The sequence below is a fragment of the Stylophora pistillata genome, chromosome 14, assembly GCF_964205215.1.
Source record: "Stylophora pistillata chromosome 14, jaStyPist1.2, whole genome shotgun sequence".
In the NCBI taxonomy this organism is placed as follows: domain Eukaryota; kingdom Metazoa; phylum Cnidaria; class Anthozoa; order Scleractinia; family Pocilloporidae; genus Stylophora; species Stylophora pistillata.
Genome location: NC_142532.1, coordinates 1785859 through 1802406, shown reverse-complemented (window position 1 = coordinate 1802406; position 16548 = coordinate 1785859). Strand labels below are relative to the sequence as shown.

Below are 16548 nucleotides of genomic sequence, written 5' to 3'. Positions count from 1 at the left end.
TTTATTGTCGAAAAAAGGATTTTATACAAAAAAAGAAAGACTCTAAATTGTTGTACATCTATTTTGTTGTATGCGAATAAATTCACAGTAACGCATATGTTTACATATTTGTATTTCCTTAGTTTCGTGCACTGTGCGACGGGCAGGATAGCCCTTGATAATCTATACTCCTTTGCCGTGTAGCGCGTAAGTGTCCAACTTGTCCAAATCATCTCCAGCAATGAGTGACAAAGAGACACCAATACTTTGACTACAATCATAATTAATTTGTTTCCAACATACAATCTTAAACATATCAAGGTGATAACGTGATCAGACGGAATGACTTAAAAAAGGATTATAAGGGAAGACCTGATTGCATAGTTACTGCTTAGAGTAAGTTAGACCCAAGCTCCTAGTTAGGAAATTTGTCATGAGGCGGTAAAGATGGCGCCGCGTATGAAATCCAACTATCCCGTGATCCTTATCGGTGTAGTACTGCGGAAAGAACACAGATAATACGAAGTCGTGACGCTTTAATGCAGAACACACCGTGAAGTGGCCGGATTGGAGCATTTTGCTCGCGGGTCTGTATTCTTCAGCAAGACACTAACCCTGACGTTGCATTTCTTCACCAGGGAATGTACAAGTGAGGGGCGGGGAAGAGGGGGGCGGAAGAGGGGGGCGGGGAAGAGGGGGGGGTTGGGTGGACGGGAGCAAGAGGTTAGTATTGAGATTAACAAACATCTCATCCAGGATGGGCTGAAAACTGATCAACGCTGTTTCTACCGAACGTTACAAGAGCAGATAAATTAATTTACGAAATCGTCAGTCTTATCGAGCCTCAAGATCTGCTACTTCTTACACGCATGCTTCTATGGTGCGTTTAGGCTTAGTCCTTTGTCACGGGAATCGGTGCATCTGCATTCCTATCTCGGGAGCATCGTGGGCGCAACGAAATGCTCACGGCTGGGGACTAAGACTTAGCGGGGTATGAACCGGGTGGGGACCGCAGATGCGTCTGCAGAGTTAAGAACAGGTCTCACCTGAACTCTGAACTTGACCTCTGCTTCAGTTAGTGCTCTGACCATCTGTGCTGTGTGCTGGTAATGAACGTTGTCTTTAAATATGAAAAAAAATAAATAAATAAAAAATACAAACAACAGACAAAAAGTAAGAGAGAAACACAAAAACTTCACATCGCAATTTAAGCTAATTCAAACTAAGGTAATCCATAAACAAAACCACAAAACACCGTGAGCCAGATAAAAAAGAAAATGTTTGATACTTTGGTGTAACAGGTCGTAGATATTGTCCCTCAAAACTCGTAACTAATGGTATCTAATGGAGGGCTTTTCTCATTGGTCCATGACGATTTTTACTGTGTAGCACAATTCGATAGCAGTATCGATATTGCATCCTTACCATCTGCAGCGCCGTGGATTATGAGGTAGTCCACGTTGGAAAATTTGGCAGCCCTGGAGAGTAGCGATGTGTACTAATAAAAATCAACATTATCGAGAAAGCATTAGCTTTTGCCTACCGCCTTTTCAAGTATTCATAACCTCCCTTTCTGCCTAAAGAAGACGATATGACGGGATAAAGCTGCAACCTGGTAAAATTATATCATGCTCAAAATGCAAACTGATAATTTACAAGTTGGTTTATTCAGGGAGTAATTTCTAAGCCATCTTAATAAAATGTTCAAAAATGGATATGAAACTTACTCTGTAGCCTTCTTCGTTCTCCTTTGGAACACCCATGTAGCGCTCTGTGTAAGCTGAATCTACAAAATTCACCATAGGAAAGATTAAAAGGAAAGTAACGCGCTTTGATTCCTTGCGTGACACAGCTCCGGTCACGCAAGCAACGTTTCCTTACCATAGTATCTCCAATCCGTGACAGGTGCCACAGCAATTCCACACTTAAATACACTGGAATTCTTGCTGAGAACGTAACTTGTCAAAAAGCCGCCAAAGGACTACAACCAGAAGAAAAATCTGTGTTAGTCCCCCCCATCCTTAACCACGCTCGTTCCATGACAACCTTTCTTAATCAATTATTTTTCTATGAAACTTCAAAGCGAACTACTTAAGGCCCTTGTCTGTATCAAGGAGAACGACCGCAAACGTTTTAATTGTTAGTCGGGGTTAGGCGATCATTGTACACTCCAGGAAAGGTGGTGTAAATACTTACCCAACCCCAGACTGACAATTTCTTTGGATCGACGTACTTCTTCTCTTGCATGTACCTACGTAAGGAAAAGAAGGCAGGACTTGGTTTTGTGCGTCAGTAACAAAATAGATGTTGGCTCAGACTCGTACTCAGACCTCCTACGGCCAAGCGGTTGCCTTCATTTCAGTCACAGTTTACACGGTAGGATCTGGGTACAAGACTAATGTTGGCCCAGTTGAGCGGCTTACCGTCCAGCCGTGATGACATCTTGAGCTTCATATTCTCCCAGTAACTTGTACACAGCTTGTTTGAAACTAGAAAAGAGCAAATTCTTCGTTAGTAAATTAGTCAGTACCTACTGATCATGACGACTTAAACGACAATGATTAAATATGATTGAAGATGAAAAGGGGAGGCTGACGAAAAGTTGTCGCTAGTGATGATAAGGTTTCTGAGGAAGAGAGACAGGAAGGAAAGGAATAAGGAGGAAAAGAGACAAATGGAAGTGAAAAGAGGAGAAGGACAAGAATGGTCCTCACCCCATCCTGACGATGAGGATGATGATGACGATGGAAAGTTGATGACGAAAATGCGGAGGAAAATGACGAGGAGGATGAATGATAGAACAGTAATGAGGATGACGACGACGGCGGCAACGATGATGACAACGATGAAGATGACGAGGAGAATGAGGAGAAAAATGAATCAGACACACATACGAAAAAAGAAGAGGACATGATGGATAAAGAAGACGATGATATCAGATGTTAATAATGATGATATCAGTATTTCACCATCTTTCACTCACCTTTCTCCTCTATTCCCAGTCCCTCGCCCGTCCACCATTACCACAATAATATCAAAGTTACTGACCAAATAGGCAACCCAGCCAAGTTGTCTTAAGAACAGTTCGGTAACCTAAAACACAAAAAAAATAAATTCATGCCAATAGTAGATAAAATTGTAAAAGACGCGACAGCCTGAGGTTGAGCTTGTGAGGTCCTCGGCTTGCGCGAACTGGGTTCGAGTCTTCGCCAAGGCAATGTGTGTTTTTTTTTTTTTTTCGCGTAAGACACTATGCTTTCACAAGTGCGATTTTTCGGCAATTGTTCAGAACACACTCAAACCATTATCATTGACAACACAAAATAATATTCAAATTATTGCTTGAAACAAACTCTTTGTGATCCAGGACCGCCGTACCTGATAGAGAGAAAAAAATAGACATGTGAGAGCAATTTAACACACAGACGCGAATTGAGCGTTCGAGAATTTCCCAGCCCTATGCACACGTGAAAGAGGAGTGTGCCAAGAGTTTAAAGACAATGTTTACTTACACCTCAAAATGAACGGCATATTTCTTGTTTTCGTCAAAATTTGGAGGGAGAAATTCAGTGGCTAATAAATCTGAAAATTGTGAGGCGAAGCAAAGAGTATCGTTACCAAAATACCTTTACAAAAAATAATGGCTAAAATGGAAATCGCTAAGTATCAAACTACACAGAAAATTATTACACTCGCACCTGAGAGCATGATCTGAAATTTGTCATATCCCCAATCAAAATTTATGCCATAAAATTTTTTAGTCAGTCAGGCTCGGCAGATGTGCGTTCGTTCGATCGATGTCAGTATCCAGGCAACTGCATACCTACCCTTCCCCTAACCCAGTCGACGGATTACAAGTTAAATTTACCGTTGGGTTAGGGGAGGGGTGGGTACGCAGTTGCTCAGATAAAGAATCTCACCGTATTTTCCAGCGGGAATCTTAAAGTTCCGTCTTTTTGGTATGGCAAGTTCTGACATCTTCTTTTCTAACGCCCTGTTCATTTCAAGCTCTTTGTACCAAGCAGCTGAAAGAAAGCATTTCTTTACGAATTACAAAAGACGAATAAATGTTATACATAATTAAGAGGGGCAGTTTCCCAAGAAAGCTCTAAACAGATTAATTGATGAAAAAAACTAAAGAATTTACTTACAAGATTTGGTTTTGTGTAAAGTAACCCTTGGGAGATTCGGTCCTTGGAAACAAAGTAAAGAAAAACATACTAATGTTATCTTAAATCTAAATGTTCCAGACTGTTACTCCGCCTGAGGTAAGAGACCGAACAGTTGGTTGTTGTACCGTTCATGCAGCAGATTTCTTCTCCGATACTCGTGATTGAATTTCAAGCCATTTTTTGAGAGCTTACCGTAGCAAGTTAGAATGTACCAGCTGGCTTCGAGACTAAAGCTTGCTGAAAAGTATTTGCAGTCCCCATCTAAACAAAAAAGGAATACAAAGTCGTTCTAAGATAAAGGAAAAATTCTTTAAGCTCAAGTTATCCGCAACGGACTTTACGATTTTGTATCCCAAGCTTACACTTATTGCACACTGAATTTGTGACTAAACATGTGATACCATTAAGACTGACTTTCCTCCGAGCACCTTTGAGTTAGCAAAGAAATGCAGTAACAGGAAAGAGAAGTATTATTGCTCTAGGTGAAATCGACATTCCGTTTCTTTCCCATGAATTCCGAAAAAGCATCATGTACCCTATTAAGTATTGAATTAAATGATTTACTTACTTTTAGCCCAAGGTAAAGAGCATGACAGACATTTCTTCTCTTTAGTTTTTACATTCACGCTGATAAGTAACGGATAAGAAAAACAAAAGTTAGTCATTCTCTTTCTTTTCGTCATCTGGGCCGATTTCCTACGAGATCTGATAAACAGAACTTGCAGCCTTCACTGAATATAAGAAGTTGAGTGTTTTCACCTAGAATGACGTAAAACCTGCGAAAAAATTTGGATAGGATAACTGCGATAAGACCTGGGGCGAGCCTTGTCACGCAACGGGTTCAAAGGCGTTTATATGCAGACTTCTGGCGTCGATTTTGCTTGTCGAGAGCGTTTTCTTGAGTGACAAAGAAAGACAGATGGAAAATTTCAGTTCAACCGTTAAATCGGTACTGGTTGTATACTATACTACACGAGAGTTGAAAAAGAGCATAAGACTTGTGAAAAATATTACAAAATTATTGACTTCCACCTGTAAATGTGTCTGTCTCTGGGCGATGTTTCTGCACTCTGAAAATACCTATGAATCAAAACGAGAGATATATCAAGAAAAAGAAATACATTCCATCAAATCCCACGCTAAAACACGGGGTTGAGTTGCTCAGTTCGATCAAAAAGACCTCCCATTGGAAAAATTTCGTTGATGACAAATCTACAATCAGTGGGCGGGAAGGGGTGGGGGGGGGGGGGATAAATGGGATGCGCCTTCCGACCAAGAATAACAGTTAATTTGTTCTCTCTCTCGTTAGATAATCTAAGTTGGAACCTCATGTACATGGTGGACTGAATAGCGTATAGAACTAAACGGAGAGGCAGTTCCTCATGATATTTTTAAGCACTCAATAAATAAATAAATAAATAAATTTTAATTAGTTGTATAGCCCTATTTACATGTACAGATCAATAGTGCTTTACACTGAATAAAAATTAAAAACCTTATATATCTAAATAAAAATTTACAATAGTAATGGTAGCTAAAAATACATAAGAATAAATTATTTTAATGTAATATATCTAAGTTAATGATTACAAAAAGCTTCATTAAACAGAAATGTTTTAATAGCTTTTTTAAATTTATCCAAACACTTAATCATTTTAATTTCATGAGGAAGTCTGTTCCATAAGTATGGTGCTGCTGCCTGAAAAGATCGATCACCAAATGTCTTCAGCATCTTACCCTTAGGGGGCTCTAAGTAAAGACCGTCATTAGATCGAAGACAATAAGAAGATTTTGATTTAATAGATATGAGGCTGTTAATATATGACGGAAGTAAATTATGAAGCGCTTTAAAAGTAAGTAGAAGAATTTTAAATTTAATGCGAGCCTGGATTGGAAGCCAGTGTAACTCACATAAAATAGGAGTAATATGCGAGTACCTTCCAACGTTCAATAGCAGTCTTGCGGCTGCATTCTGTACACGTTGTACTTTAGCTATCAGTTCCTTTGAGGCACCATACAAAAGACTGTTACAATAATCTAATCTATTCGTTATAAACGCATGAACTAAAGTATGGAGACTGTCTTCGTGTAAATATTTCTTAATGCTTCTAATGTTATGAAGATAAAAGAATGCAGATTTGCAAATATTTGTAATATGCTTAGACATGCTTAGGTTAGCATCCAACCAACAGCCTAGATTTTTTACCTCGGAGCTATTATTAATTACCGAGTTGCCAACGGAGATACTGATTGGCTGTAGTTTAGATAATTGTTGTTTTGAGCCTATTAAAATCAGTTCAGTCTTGCTATCATTAATTAACAGTCTATCATGAATCATCCACTTCCTGATCTTTCCAATACAGTTCTCCATTGCTTGCAAGGCTTGGTCTTGAGATTTAGTATTAGGTCTAAAACTCAGATATAACTGGGTGTCATCAGCATAACAATGAGCACAAGGGAGCTCGTGTTCAATGATCTTAAAGAGCTTAGATGCATATATAATAAATAGAATCGGTCCAAGACACGACCCTTGAGGAACACCGCAGCCTAAATCGAATGGGTTAGATATCGATCCCTCGATGTCAACTTTTTGCATCCTGTTATGGAGATATGACTCAAACCAGCTCAGGGCAGAATCAGCAATACCTGATTCTTCGTGGAGACGTTTGATCAGTATATCATGATTAACAGTGTCGAAGGCGGCACTAAGATCCAACATGACAAGAAGAGTGACCTCTTGTGAATTCATCTTCATTAAGATATCGTTAACCACCCGAAGAAGCGCTGTTTCGGTACTATGTCCTTTTCTGTAAGATGATTGCATTTCTGGATAAACAGAATTGTCTATCATGTGTAAATGAAGTTGATTATACACCGCCTTTTCGGTGAGCTTCGATATGTATGGCAAATTACTAACAGGTCTGTAGTTACTAAGAAGTGGATCAAGACCAGCTTTTTTGAGCAACGGCTTAACAAGTGCACATTTCCAGACATCAGCAAACACACCATCCACGAGGGATAGATTTATCATTTTTGTGATCACGGGAAGCAGGACATCAATGCAGCTAAAAACCAGTGAGGTAGGCATCGGATCAAAAGAACAGCTTTTCTTTGCGCTACCTTCGATAAGTTTCCGTACTTCGAGTTCAGAAAGTGCTGTAAATTTACTAAATTTGGGGGTTGGTGACAATGTACAGTTTAAAAGCGGGTCAGTGGAAAGATCTTGAGCCATAACGTCGAGTCTTGTACCAATATCAGTGATTTTTTGAACAAAGTACGAGCCCATCCTATCAGCTAATTCAAGCTTATCATCGCAAGGTGGTAGCACAGTGTTCTTTTTCTTTTGATTCAAAAGAGTATTCGCAGCTGCAAAGAGCTTTTTTTGGTTTGAACTGTTATCATTAATGAAGTCATGATAGTATTGGCTTCGAGCTTCGTTCATTAATCGATTTGTCGTATTCTTGATCTTTTTGTATGACAACATATCGTCGTGTTTGCCAGAGCGTCGCCATTTTCTTTCTGCTTTCCGTTTTTCACGGCGGGCATTTTTTATATCTTCATTGAACCAAGGAACCAGAGGTCGAGATCGTATAACTTTGGATCGAAGTGGAGCATGTCTTTCGAGCACTTGGGACAAGGTATCGTTATAGCATTCAACGAGATCGTTAAGCGAATCTGGACTGCGATTACAAAGCTCAGAGGTAGACAGATCTTGTTTAAAATCCTCAATCTTGATTGCCTTCAGTTTTCTATATGATATTTGCTCATTTTTGGGAGATGGTTTACTTAAGGCAAGATCGCAAAGAACAGTAAAATGGCCTGAAAACAAGTAGTCAGTCATAGGTTTGGCTGTAAGAAATGAATCCGAGCAACGAGTAATCATTAAGTCTAAGGTGTGCCCAGATATATGTGTAGATTTATCCACGTGCTGTTGAAGGCCCATAGACGATAGTAAATCTTGAAAACGAGAAGCATCAGAGTCAGTATGTACGTCGACATGAATATTGAAATCACCCGTTATCAGCAACGGCTCAGGAGACATGATGATCGACTCGAGGTAAGTTATGAATTCATCAAAGAAAACACTAGTGGTGACTGGATGGGCTTGAGAATATGGTATACGATAGATGACAGCAATTCTCAAGCTATTTGAACCATAACGCAGAGTCCATTCACAAAATTCGAAAGATCTACGCTCACCACCGTCCATTTTCTTGGCATCTATGCCGCTCTTTATTAAGAGTGCAAGTCCACCACCAGTCCTTTCAAGACGCGGTTGATCGAGCAGCTTGAAACCAGGCAGAGTAAGTTCAGCTCTATGTGCCATGTCACGTTCCGTCAACCATGTTTCTGTAAATATGTAAATGTTCGCACCGGTGGATGCTGCATAGCAAACAAAATCCGCAGATTTGTTTTTAATTGATCTAGCATTCAAGCAGCAGAGCCTAAGATGATTTTTGACGTTAGGAGATTGTTCTGAAATAGTTGGAATATTAATGATGGTACGGACTTCAGATCTTTTGTGATTATTTTTCACCGCGTGATGGTTACCATGGCGACGTCGCGTACGTTGAGAGATACGAACTGAAATAGATTTCCTATTCTCCGGGCCAGGCAATGGATGAACATCACCGCTAAGCAAGACTGATAATTCCAAAAAATTAAAAGTTGACGAACTATTGGAATAATAAGAGATTTTACTCTTGAACCATTTTTTCTTGAATTTACATAATGGTACAGAGCAGCGATTGTCTAATGAGACAAAGGAAGCACGAATAGTACGAGGTTGAATTGAATTGCTTCGCACTTCACAAGGCACAGTGTCACAAAGAAGTGTTGATGAATGCAGAATTCCACCAGGCTTGTAGTAACCATTGTTTGAAATACAAAGAGTGGATGTAGAAAACCATTGCACAATCCAAGGTCGAAAACCAAAAAATCCTTTTTGCAGACGAACCATTCCAAATTCCAAAGCCAAAAATTGACATGCTGGAGAGCATGATGTTAGATACTCATTTCTTGAACTATTTCCGTGAGGAGGACTTGGGGAAAGGCTTGAAAGGAGCAGAATCGCACAGATCAAAAACAGCATGTCCACGACTAATTAACGGCTTGATACATAAGCTCACTCAATGAAACAAAGTAAACGAAGTAGTAAGTAATGAAACGAGGAAATAGAACGAAATAAATGAAGCAGAGGGATCAGGATACAACAGAAATGAGTAGAATTATTTTAGAATGACTTACACTGTTTCGGTGTCTTTCTTAAACGCCAAAACTCGGACAACTTCCCATGCACCAGAGGTGACAAAGGAGACTTCGTTTTTCCCTGAAGACTGTGAATTTAATGGAAAAATAAACGAATAAACAAACAAATTATGTGAAGGGAACAGAATCGTAGATAAGTTACCTTTTCCTTTTAATAAAACAATACCGGTGCCAGTAACAATACTCTTGGTCACTTATCTCTCTCAATTTCCCTCCCCCCCCCCCTTACCACTAATCCCTTCTGTTAGCTTTCCCTTCCTTTCTCCACAAGAAATACCTTTCACCAAACTCACCACAAATTCCTAGTTTGGAAACACCCCACAGTATTACACATGTATACTTCTTAAAAACCCAAATTTCTAAGTCGTCCCCCTACACCCAGTTAAGTTCATCGGTACTTACAGTGACCTTGACCTTTGCCAAGTGAAGGAAGCTTCCATCCTTCCCTTGTGGTGAAGGTATGAGAGTAACATAGTAAGACCCATCTTTTGAGAACCATGGGTTCGGGGGCTGTAAATGTAATCAGTTTAGTAGTCATTTCATATTTCTTATGTTTAATTGTAGAGTGCAAAATAATTCCATTCAGAAAATATTCCTTTTTATTAAAAACTGGATCATTGGATAATGCAATTCAGGACTTTTTATTGGCTTAGCCATTATGGTATATGAGCCAATATACCATACTCTACAAATATGGTAAACGTACGCGTCGGGTTAAAATTAAAAGGGAGCTAAAAAATTTAAGATTTGGTAAGATTTGTCTAATATCTTGGGGGCGTTTTTAATAAAACAATTATTCCACTCGCGCTTGTTGGATATGAGATAATTATAGCCAACTCGGCGCTACGCGCTACGCGCCTCGTTGGCGCTACGCGCCTCGTTGGCGCTACGCGCCTCGTTGGCTATCTATCATCTCATATCCAACGCGCGCTCGTGGAATAATTGTTAAATATACAAAATCGCAACGATATAGATGACACTACTCGCTAACAGACCCACCAGGTATGTTTTGGTATCCACCCAGCCGTTTGTCACCTGAGTTTTTTGATTCTGAAAGAAAATATAAAAAAACAGAAATAAAACTATAAATTATATTTCCGAGCGAAATATCAGTGACGTGAACATTATATAGGAATTAATTCGTTGACCAATTATTCCAACCTACAGCCTAACAAGTGCAACAAGCAACAATTTTTTTGTGCAGAAATAAAGCGGAAAATTTGTCTGCATTTAAAGACATAACGCCATCTGACAATACTTTGTTTGTTGTTACCTCAGCACACCTTCCGGATGGAGCGTCACAGATGGATGATATAGAAGTGTCCTGAACTCGGTTCAGCCACCAAATCAACACCTTAGTGTTTGACGCCCATCCTACATTGGTGTAGTAATGTTCTCTGATAAAAAAGTTCAATCAAACACGAGAAAATGCCAGAAACAAACATACGACTGTGATGATGACTTCCGCTTAGCTTATCGAACGTCAGTCACCACTACCGATAACAACCGTTCTCGGATCTCTCCTAGAATAAAACATTTACTGGATAGTGAGAATAACATTAATTGCGGAGGGGATCAGAGGGTACGAGAAAAAGGGAGGGGCGTAAGGAGAGGGGGACGAATGAAGGAAAGGGGACATGTCAAGGTAGATACTGACTTTTCAGCCAGTGTAAATACACATGTGCGTACATTTCTCCATGATTCAAATCTCAATTCTCATAGAAGCACATCCCACATCCTCACATCCCACACTTCATACCTCGTATTTTGTATCTTAAATATCACATCACACATCTCACATTTCACATCTCGTATCTTCTACCCGGCATCCCATGGAAGTGTTCCATACCCGATATCTAACATCATCTCTACAAATCTCACCTAGTTGTTCCTAACAAGTAATGGGAAGCACTTACATGTTTGTAAACTCAGCTGGTGGATTTAAGTCCATGGTATTAGGCACTTGGCTTTCATTGGATGGTAGCTTGTTCAAGTCTACCATTTTGATTTTTACAACGGGATTTGGTGAGCCAGGTTTGGGGTAAGCTATCTTCTTCACTGTGGTGTACATATCAGAATATTTACCGTACCACATGTAAGGAAACCACTTTACTTGAGTATCATTGGACTGTGCATAAACCAGATATCGGCCGTCTGGGGAGAACCACATGGCTACATTTGTGGACGTAACGTCCTCTAGAAATGAAAGTTAAGATTTTTTAAAGGAAGTTCACGAGAACTTGAAGTTAAAGTCGACACCACTCTATTTTTGCTCCTATGTAATGCTCACTATGGAGAAACTTACACAGACCTCTTCTGAGTAGACAACGAGTGTTAAACAGTCACATGTTACTTGCCTTCGTAGACCCAGTCAGGAACGCCATTAAAAAGCTCATTCTCTTTTCCGTTTTCCGTTATGGTATGAACGGTGCCTCCAATTTTGTCCAACCAGTAAATGTTATTATCTTGTACAAAGCCCTTTCAGACAGAACATATTCCAGGAAGCATCAGAAAATTGAGGGTGTCAGCAGTCTTGCGACATCTTTCCCTTAGGAAGTGTCAATTTCCAATAAAAATGGCGGGGGAAAAGGTGGGGAAAGAGGTTCGTAACATGTTAGGGGGTAAATTTGCGTGTAAGTGCCGGTTAAGATGATTAACGGCTAACAACTTTAATGAATGACGCTAAAGTTATTGCGTCACTGACTCTATGGGCAACATGAAGTTTAGGTTTTCTTGTCACGTGAATACCTTTAAGGAAATCTGGGGTTGAAATAAGTCATACCGTTCTTTTAGAAATGGTTCCTAATATGTATATAGGTGCACGAGACAAGTTTGAGCTACATGCGCAAACATGAGGGGATCGTGTTGCATTTTGGTAGCCTTTGATTAAAAACAGTTCGTCTCTAATGCACGATGTAGCACTTTGTGCGGACTACTTACTATAGAGGTGTCATTATTTCCCCATATTGCCAACTGAATCTGTTTATTTGGATCAGGTGGTATGACTTGAGAAGTTGATCTGAAACGAAGGTCGACAGAAAAGGAACAAGGTAACTTTGAGAATAACAACCACAGTTAAATTTCTTACAATATTCCAAAGAAAATATGGAACACATGTTTCTCTAAGTCGAATTTCCAGTTTCAAAGCTTTTGCTAAATGACTCAGTTAAACTGGAATGCGAGATAAAAACTTGGGTGAGATAACAGAAGAGGACAGTTTTAAGAACTGCTTTCCATCATGAAAATTCTTTAAACAATTTTTAAAACAAGAAACATTTCTCTACAAACCCCTTTTCAAAGTTGTGCACGTAATAATCAGCGAAAAAAGACCTGCGATACAACTAAAAGACAAACATCAAAAGATATTTTAATCTTTCGACTGAGAGTTATAGTGAATGACTAGCTTCTCTGAACACTGATTGATGTTTATCTAGAGGGAAATATTACAAGTTGTCTCGAGCGTGGGACGGAGAAAACTTTGGGAGCTATGTGCGGACTCTTAAAGCCTTCAATCAGATGCGCTGCTAAGTCACGGTTACAGGGAAATCGTTGGCGAGCTACATCATTCTCTGGGCATCATGAAAGACATTCACGTGACCTAGCCTGTGTCACCTGGGATCTGCTCGAGCACAAACCCGATTAGGGGCCGACCATTTAACTCTTGACGGGGATGGGGTGGGTGATTTAAAAAAAAAAATTTCTGCAAGCGCTTGTTGGAAGAAAAAAATTGCATGCAGCCCAAATGTAACAGAAAAAAAGAGCATTCAGGACGGAAAAAATATCCTGCCCAGCAGATTACTAGAAAAGAAATTTCTTGATGACCAGAAATAACCCACCCCACCCCCTCAAAAGTTAAATGGTCGGCTCCTTAGAAGATACGAGATGGTAATACAAACTTGGTAAATGATAAGTACAGCCTAACGCTACGCAAGTGATTTTTTGGCGCACTGGAAGACTTCTCCTTTCTCGAGTTTATATGGGAACAGTAAAGCTTGTGCCTGCCTGCTAAACCGCTGCAAATCAAGAACCTATTTTAATCATCCACTTGTTTGAGGACGAAAAAGATATACACGAAATTTTATGGGGTTGTACCTTTCTCCTATTGGAAGCCAAAAGAACCCATTTTCCATTCGACGAAATCCAATAATTAGAAACGTTGAAATCAACCTATCATGGGAAAAAATAAACAAAGGAAACAATTCTTATTTTCCCACTTGTAACCTCAGACCAAAATGAAATAGTGAAAGAAAGGTAAATTAATTTTTTCTCGCAAATAACTGGGTAAGCGACAGCTTGGAAGGAAATAGAATCCCACTTTTCGAGACGTTGTGTGACAAGGTATACTTTTCTCCTTGCGCGACAAGTTCAACAGGGGCCCTTTTGGAAGGGAGGAAACGCTTTGGATATAGACCCTTTACAACTATTGTAACGGTTAAAAATGTAAAACAAAAAAAACAAAAAAAAACAAAAAACAAAACAAAAAAAAAACACGAAAACTAGGTGGTTATGTGTACTTACCATTACTTTATTAAAATCAGAAAAAAGTACAGTTTCGGTCTTTGAAACATTAGTCACCGTCAAATTGCCTTTAGAATATCGGATATACGTGTCGTCTGCGGAAGCAAATGAACTCATTATTGGACTGTTTCTAAATGATGCAGAAAAAAGCAAAAGAATCTTTCTCTTCCCCGACTCAAACTTCCTGGAATCGCCTTTGATCCTCTTTACAAAGTTTTACTTAAGTGCCCCCTTAATCATTTTGTAGTACAATCAACGAGGCTTTCTCGCACTCACCTGTCTTCCATCGGACAGGAAATGTGGAGTAGGAGTAATAGCCGTTGAAAATGTCGTCAAATCTGAACGGCTTCTTGAGAGATTCTGGTCCTTCTTTACGAGCCCCCGTGGCAGTAAAAAAAAAAAAAAAAAAAAAAAAAAGTTAAAAACAGGTACAAGGTATAAAAAACCTTTACAAAATTTATTTTTTAAAATGGCTAATAGTTGGAGAGTCTCTTTTGCAGCTGTCGTCTGGTAACAGCACGAAGCGATTAAGCGCGCCAGTCCTTTCGGTGGTACGCCGCACATTGACTTAGACAGCTTTCTTGAAAACGACTTTTGTATTATCTTTTTGAAACCGAAAACTAGATTCCGTTTAGCCTTAACACAGCTGCTAAACTTTATTCTTCTGAATCGCTTACTAAGAATGTACCATTCTTTGTGTGACATTTAGCGTTCCCTGAACAGTCAAGCCGGTATAGTTGTGTACGCAGTAAAACTAAGGTGAATAAATTGAATTTCGTTTACTTGACTAATCAAAAGGAGTTAAAAAAAAAAGAACAAAAAAAAAAAAGACAAAAAAACAAAGACAAAAAAAAACAAAACAAAACAAAAAATAACAAACAAGATAGAGGCCATGCCACGAGATCAGATATGGAATGCGATAACAAGTTTAGAAAGCAAAGTGTAAGCCTCAAGTAAATGTAAGCAAATTAACTCCACACGGCGTCATTTGTGCATTTGTGCGAAACCAACAACAATTTATCCATCTTTAAATAAACCAAATATTTTAGTAACTATTTAATTAACCGAACCTTTTAAAAACAATATTCAAGTAGTCCTATAATGGGATTGAGATGCTCCGAGCATCATGGGTCTAACTGACAAACTAGAGAATTTAACATACATAGTGTCGTCAAAAATTATAAATGGGCGACCTAGGAGGTGTTTTTTATTATCAGAGTTTGAGCAAACAATCCGATATTTAGCTCGCTTGCAGAAAATTGCGTCATGTTGCATTCACTTCGTCCATTAATTCAGATCTATGGAGACTACAAAGCAAAGTCACTACAAACCTGCATCCAAGACTTTTGACAAAAAAAAAAAAAAGAAAAAGGAACACTTTCACATGACAAAGGTGTGGAGTGGCCGCCAAGGGGATGTACTTCTCAAGATAGTTCAATATTGCCCATTCAGTGACTATTTTACAAGTCTCTGGGCTGTGAGAAAATAATGGAGCGCGATTCCCTTGGGCAAAGGCAACGCTCTGTCAAATGGGTAAACCGCTAAATGTAGTTCCAAACAGATGGCAGCGTAAGTAAATACCTGGCATTATCTCAAGGTATACTAGCGTAGCTCACCTTTTGTTCTCGGTTGACCGGAGAGAGTTATGGCAAGAATTATTGCAACTGCAACGAGCACACTTATTGCAACAAGTGGTATACCGAACTTAAAAACTTTCGAGTTTGTACGCATTTTTGCGGAGGAAACCGGGGAACGATTCGTACCACTGATCGAGCAATCGCACGCTTTGACAGAAAACTGTCCGTCAAATGAAACTAGATACTACCGGTTGTCACAGCTGCACTGTCTATAAGTTGTCTTGAGCTTGGTAACGCAATAGTTTACCACTCTAGTTTACCTTAAAGCGACGATCATTTTTAAATGAAACGTTCTAACAAATTAACTAGAAACGTCTCAGCATTGGAAGCAAAGGAAGACTACAGAATGTAAAGTAGGAGAAAAGATTACTGTATTTAGCACCGTAACTAAAAGTAAAAACTTACCTCTGGTGTCTTCACGGTCTTGATTTCTCGTCACTACAATTGCGACGATGATAAACAAAGCTAAAGACGATGACAAGAAAACTGCTAGAATAATTTTCCAGCTACGTTTAAATCGCATATTCAGACAGTTTTCCAAACTTTTGTCTGCCGGTTTCGCCATGAAAAAGAAACAACTCGATATGCTAACACAGTTTGATCGCCGCCTACCAGAGGCTGCTTCCGGTACCCCACTGACAGAATTGCAAGAAATTCCGGATTTGGTTTATCGATATTGATTGCCTGCAGTTATTCCCTTTAAGGACAATAGTTTTCCCACTGAGAAAATAAAACGGTCCACCGGTCAAATCTAATCTAAAAGAGATCCCAGATTGAAGTGTGGTTGTCTTGTGTGGAGGTCTTCTACAAACACAAATTTACAGAAGTTCAGAGACCTCCAGGAAGATTAAGAATGTTATATAACTATATATATTTCTAACTTTCAAGAATAAAAATGTACATTGTGGATAGCAGATGATTTTAAAGTTTGGCTTCTTCCAAGTGTTTACGCATACTTTGAAAATATACTTTTA

At 39.2% G+C, this 16548-nt stretch overlaps 1 protein-coding gene across 4 annotated transcripts; it reads right to left on the bottom strand.

The window, feature by feature from the left end:
• Positions 1-95: 95 nt before the first annotated feature.
• On the bottom strand, positions 96-16253 carry LOC111335849 (prolyl endopeptidase FAP). Of its 4 annotated transcripts, none has more exons than XM_088745438.1 (27): positions 15980-16253; positions 14214-14306; positions 13938-14032; positions 13512-13586; positions 12708-12760; positions 12360-12438; positions 11777-11897; positions 11336-11615; positions 10693-10816; positions 10419-10469; positions 9822-9929; positions 9399-9487; positions 5184-5231; positions 4720-4778; positions 4344-4412; positions 4131-4172; positions 3900-4004; positions 3492-3561; positions 3333-3357; positions 2963-3072; positions 2403-2468; positions 2176-2230; positions 1861-1960; positions 1707-1765; positions 1405-1477; positions 1026-1099; positions 96-477 (listed from the first exon to the last, which is right to left on the bottom strand). In XM_088745438.1, the coding sequence occupies exons 1-27, from the start codon at positions 16137-16139 to the stop codon at positions 364-366; spliced, it is 2397 nt and encodes a 798-aa protein (XP_088601564.1). In that variant the 5' UTR covers positions 16140-16253; the 3' UTR covers positions 96-363. The 4 variants fall into 4 exon arrangements, with proteins under 4 accessions (XP_088601564.1, XP_088601565.1, XP_088601566.1 ...); XM_088745439.1 differs by having other exon boundaries at positions 14214-14303; XM_088745440.1 differs by lacking the exon at positions 15980-16253 and adding an exon at positions 15554-15799.
• Between the last annotated feature and the right edge of the window lie 295 nt (positions 16254-16548).